The sequence below is a fragment of the Oncorhynchus clarkii genome, chromosome 5 (assembly GCF_045791955.1).
Source record: "Oncorhynchus clarkii lewisi isolate Uvic-CL-2024 chromosome 5, UVic_Ocla_1.0, whole genome shotgun sequence".
Lineage (NCBI taxonomy): Eukaryota > Metazoa > Chordata > Actinopteri > Salmoniformes > Salmonidae > Oncorhynchus > Oncorhynchus clarkii.
In genome coordinates, this window is record NC_092151.1 from 78,942,907 (window position 1) to 78,948,906 (window position 6,000).

At 53.1% G+C, this 6,000-nt stretch overlaps 1 protein-coding gene across 1 annotated transcript in view; it reads left to right on the top strand.

Moving 5' to 3' along the window:
• Positions 1-4,020, top strand: part of LOC139410235 (rho GTPase-activating protein 39-like) — a 39,647-nt gene extending 35,627 nt beyond the window's left edge. The window contains exons 13-15 of the mRNA XM_071155708.1: positions 1,084-1,175; positions 3,360-3,529; positions 3,669-4,020. Coding sequence (XP_071011809.1) covers positions 1,084-1,175; positions 3,360-3,529; positions 3,669-3,863 — 457 coding nt within the window. The 3' untranslated portion in view covers positions 3,864-4,020. The remainder of the gene's footprint in view (positions 1-1,083; positions 1,176-3,359; positions 3,530-3,668) is intronic.
• The last annotated feature ends 1,980 nt before the right edge of the window (positions 4,021-6,000 follow it).

Genomic DNA, 6,000 nt, shown 5'->3' on the forward strand with positions numbered 1-6,000 from the left:
GGCGATCTGTATTCAATAGCAGCAAGTCTTGAAATCATGGTCCACATTCTCTCTTTCATAACTTCCTCTGGTGTGCTCGACAACAGGAAGTGCCTATTCCTCATTTTTACCAAGGATTAATTTAAAATCAATTGACAGTACTGGCGACATCGTGTGGAAGCTGTAGGAACTGTAAACTGGGCCCTATCTATTTTCCCTTGCCATAGACAATACAGAGACTGGCGGAGGGATATTTTTAGGGGTTTTTTTTGAACAGTTTTCCTTGGGATTTTTCCTGCTAAACACGTTCTGTTATAGTCATAGACATGATTTAACCAGTTTTATAAACTTCAGAGTGTTTTCTATCCACACATACTAATCATATGCATATACTATATTCCTGGCATGAGTAGCAGGACGTTGAAATGTTGCGCGATTTTTAACAAAAAGCTGCAAAAATTCGCAGCCTCTTTAACAGGTTTTAAGATGTAATGATTTTCTTACAAATTTCTCAAATATCTTCTTGTTGTTAGGCAACCGTTTTAGCTAGCTATCTAGCTAGCAATGGCAATCATGTTAGCATATTTCATACTGATATTACTGTTCTAAAACGTGTTCTTGGGTTTTATATAATCAATACTGAAACTTTCAGATGAAGTTTGAGTGAATTAACATGTTCAATTGCTTTCATGAGCTTTTTCTCTCACTGCCCTGAGTTTAAGACAATGGTTTAGCTATCTTGGAATTTCATTTCCAACAACTTTATTTTCAAGAATCTAATTTCTTCTTAACTTTTTGCTTACAGAGAAACAGAAGAAATAGCGCAAGAACATTTCCAATAACCTTTTTGAGGAATAGTAACTTTGCTTAACAAACATTTCGTTACACCCACAATATCTGCTAAACACGTGTATATGACCAATAAAATAGTTAAGGAAAAAAGTCAGTTAAGAAGAAATATCTTAAGAAGGTTTTGTTAATCTGGGCCCTAGTACTTAATGGAGACCAGACAAAGGAAGAGCAATACATGAATGAGCTAGAGGGATTGGTAAAGGGATAGAAATGCTGTGAGGAAGGCTGTGTTTCTGACCCCTGACCTCACAGGGTTCCAGGTGACATAGATGAGGTCAACGCTCTCAAACTGCAAGTGGACCAATGGAAGATCCCCACGGACCTGGAGGACCCACACATCCCAGGTAATACACACACTGTACACCAGTGATGGCTGGTGGCACTTTAAATGGGGAGTACGGGTACATAGTAATGGCTATGCACCCTCCCCTAGCCCCAGGCCCTCCCCCTTCTCTCCCACCCTCCCCTAGCCCCAGGCCCTCCCCCTTCTCTCCCACCCACCCTCCCCTAGCCCCAGGCCCTCACCTTCTCTCCCATCCCACCCTCCCCTAGCCCCAGGCCCTCCCCCTTCTCTCCCACCCCACCCTCCCCTAGCCCCAGGCCCTCCCCTTCTCTCCCATCCCACCCTCCCCTAGCCCCAGGCCCTCCCCTTCTCTCCCACCCCACCCTCCCTTAGCCCCAGGCCCTCCCCCTTCTCTCCCACCCCACCCACCCCTAGCCCGAGCCCCCCCCTTCTCTCCCACCCCACCCCCCAATAGCCCCAGGCCCTCCCCCTTCTCTCCCACCCTCCCCTAGCCCCAGGCCCTCCCCCTTCTCTCCCACCCTCCCCTAGCCCCAGGCCCTCCCCCTTCTTTCCCACCCTTCCCTAGCCCCAGGGCCTCTCCCTTCTCTCCCACCCTCCCCTAGCCCCAGGCCCTCCCCCTTCTCTCCCACCCCACCCACCCCTAGCCCGAGCCCCCCCCCCTTCTCTCCCACCCTCCCCTAGCCCGAGCCCCCCCCCTTCTCTCCCACCCCACCCTCCCCTAGCCCCAGGCCCTCCCCCTTCTTTCCCACCCTCCCCTAGCCCCAGGGCCTCCACCTTCTCTTCAACCCTCCCCTAGCCCCAGGGCCTCCCCCTTCTCTCCAACCCTACCCTAGCCCCAGCCCCCCCCCCCCCCCCCCTCTTCTCTTACCCTCCCCTAGCCCCAGACCCTCCCCCTTCTCTCCCACCCACCCTCCCCTAGCCCCAGGCCCTCACCTTCTCTCCCATCCCACCCTCCCCTAGCCCCAGGCCCTCCCCCTTCTCTCCCATCCCACCCTCCCCTAGCCCCAGGCCCTCCCCTTCTCTCCCATCCCACCCTTCCCTAGCCCCAGGCCCTCCCCTTCTCTCCCACCCCACCCTCCCCTAGCCCCAGGCCCTCCCCCTTCTCTCCCACCCCACCCACCCCTAGCCCGAGCCCCTCCCTTCTCTCCCACCCCACCCCCCAATAGCCCCAGGCCCTCCCCCTTCTCTCCCACCCTCCCCTAGCCCCAGGCCCTCCCCCTTCTCTCCCACCCTCCCCTAGCCCCAGGCCCTCCCCCTTCTTTCCCACCCTCCCCTAGCCCCAGGGCCTCTCCCTTCTCTCCCACCCTCCCCTAGCCCCAGGCCCTCCCCCTTCTCTCCCACCCCACCCTCCACTAGCCCCAGGCCCTCCCCCTTCTCTCCCACCCCACCCACCCCTAGCCCGAGCCCCCCCCCTTCTCTCCCACCCTCCCCTAGCCCGAGCCCCCCCCCTTCTCTCCCACCCCACCCTCCCCTAGCCCCAGGCCCTCCCCCTTCTTTCCCACCCTCCCCTAGCCCCAGGGCCTCCACCTTCTCTTCAACCCTCCCCTAGCCCCAGGGCCTCCCCCTTCTCTCCAACCCTACCCTAGCCCCAGCCCCCCCCCCCCCTCTTCTCTTCCACCCTCCCCTAGCCTCAGGCCCTCTGCGGTGCTCTAATTCTCTCTGAATATGAATACCCCCAACACCAAAGCATGTTAGGAGCTGCAGCAGCAGGTCAACATGATTGGATGACCCACCCCCAGCACACACACACACATTCCCCCCACCACACTGACACACTGAATGGGCCCGCTGCTAAACTACTGCAATTTTTATAAATAACAATCAAATAGATTTCATAGCAGAAAAGAAGGAGCAATCCTGTGTGGAGGTTGGCAGAGGTCATCATCAGTCACAACTCTATTACCAACACAGACATGGATGAGCACACACTCACACATAGAGAAGTGCGATGGTGTTCTTCTGGTCTGTTCTGTGTGTGATTAAGGCATTAGTGTCAGTGCGTAGAGGGGGGCTGTGTGTCTGGCCAGTCAACTGTTTCTGTCTCTTGATTGGACTGTCAATGAATTTGTAAAGAAAATTGACTTACACTGTACATACAGATAGCTAGAGCCCAAAAATAACTATTTCTCACCGTCTCCCTTTTCCAATTCTACCCCTTTTCCCCTTCTCTCTCCCCCCTCTCTGCTCCCCTTATTCCCACCCCACCCCCCAACAACCCAACCAGCCTCTCTGTTGAAGTTGTGGTACAGGGAGTTGGAGGAGCCGTTGATTCCTCATGAGTTCTATGAGGAGTGTATCACTCACTATGATGACCCTGAGGCTGCAGTCAACGTAGTGATGGGTCTTCCTCACATCAACAAACTGGTGCTCTGCTACCTCATACGCTTTCTACAGGTAACACACACATCATCTGCTCCGAACTCATCTTCTGTTCCAAATACACGCTATCAACTTCAACATCACCCACTTCCTATAGGTAGCAAACACACACACAATCAAAATCACCCATCATCATCTCTCTCTCTCCCTCCAGGTGTTTGGCCAGCCTGCCAACGTAGTGATCACTAAGATGGATGTGAACAACCTGGCCATGGTGATGGCCCCTAACTGCCTGCGTTGCCAGTCAGACGACCCACGCATCATCTTTGAGAACACACGCAAAGAGATGTCCTTCATCCGCGTGCTCATCCAGCGCCTCGACACTAGCTTCATGGACAGATTGCTATAGCCCCCCAAACCCTGCTCCATCACCCGAGGCCAACGACACAGGACCCCTATCGCCCTGCTATAGCCCCCCCAAACCCTGCTCCTGTACCCCAGTCCAATGATACAGGACCCCTCACCTCCCTGCTATAGCCCCCCAAACCCTGCCTCTGCACCCCAGGCCAACGACACGGGACCCCAACCTCCCTGCTATAGCCCCCCAAACCCTGCCTCTGCAACCCAGGCCAACGACATAGGACCCCAACCTCCCTGCTATAGCCCCCCCAAACCCAACTCCTGTACCCCAGGCCAACGATACAGGACCCCCACCTCCCTGCTATAGCCCCCCCAAACCCTGCTCCTGTACCCCAGGGCAATGACACGGGACCACCTCCTTCCCCCTCCCTGTTATAGCCCCCCAAACCCTGCTCCTGTACCCCAGACCAACATCATCGGACCCCAATCCCCTTCCCTGCTATAGCCCCCCACTTTTAACTTCTCAACCAGAAACAACCACACAGGACACCCCCCAACTTCGACTGTACCCTTAAACCTCCCAAGGCCCCACCGGCCCCCCAGACCCTGCTATAGCCCCCCAACAATAACTGTACCCCCGACCAACTAGTTGGGACATCCCCCAACTCCAACTACTGCCCATTAAACCCAGCTGTAACCTCCCAACTTCAACTACTGCCCATTAAACCCAGCTGTAACCTCTCAACTTCAACTACTGCCCATTAAACCCAGCTATAATCTCCCAACTTCAACTACTGCCCACTAAACCCAGCTATAACCTCCCAACTTCAACTACTGCCCATTAAACCCAGCTAGAACCTCCCAACTTCAACTACTGCCCGCTAAACCCAGCTATAACCTCCCAACTTCAACTACTGCCCATTAAACCCAGCTGTAACCTCTCAACTTCAACTACTGCCCATTAAACCCAGCTGTAACCTCCCAACTTCAACTACTGCCCGCTAAACCCAGCTATAATCTCCCAACTTCAACTACTGCCCCGCTAAACCCAGCTATAACCTCCCAACTTCAACTACTGCCCGCTAAACCCAGATATAACCTCCCAACTTCAACTACTGCCCACTAAACCCAGCTATAACCTCCCAACTTCAACTACTACCCACTAAACCCAGCTGTAACCTCCCAACTTCAACTACTGCCCCGCTATAACCTCCCAACTTCAACTACTGCCCACTAAACCCAGCTATAACCTCCCAACTTCAACTACTGCCCGCTAAACCCAGATATAACCTCCCAACGTCAACTACTGCCCATTAAACCCAGCTATAACCTCCCAACTTCAACTACTACCCACTAAACCTAGCTGTAACCTCCCAACTTCAACTACTGCCCACTAAACCCAGCTGTAACTTCCCAACTTCAACTACTGCCCACTAAACCCAGATATAACCTCCCAACGTCAACTACTGCCCACTAAACCCAGCTATAACCTCCCAACTTCAACTACTGCCCGCTAAACCCAGATATAACCTCCCAACGTCAACTACTGCCCATTAAACCCAGCTATAACCTCCCAACTTCAACTACTACCCACTAAACCTAGCTGTAACCTCCCAACTTCAACTACTGCCCACTAAACCCAGCTGTAACCTCCCAACTTCAACTACTGCCCACTAAACCCAGATATAACCTCCCAACGTCAACTACTGCCCACTAAACCCAGCTATAACCTCCCAACTTCAACTACTGCCCATTAAACCCAGCTGTAACCTCCCAACTTCAACTACTGTCCGCTAAACCCAGCTATAACCTCCCAACTTCAACTACTGCCCGCTAAACCCAGCTATAACCTCCCAACTTCAACTACTGCCCACTAAACCCAGCTATAACCTCCCAACTTCAACTACTGCCCGCTAAACCCAGATATAACCTCCCAACGTCAACTACTGCCCACTAAACCCAGCTATAACCTCCCAACTTCAACTACTGCCCGCTAAACCCAGATATAACCTCCCAACGTCAACTACTGCCCACTAAACCCAGCTATAACCTCCCAACTTCAACTACTGCCCACTAAACCCAGCTATAACCTCCCAACTTCAACTACTGAAAATTAATCCCAGCTGTAACCTCCCAACTTCAACTACTGCCCACTAAACCCAGCTATAACCTCCCAACTCCAACTA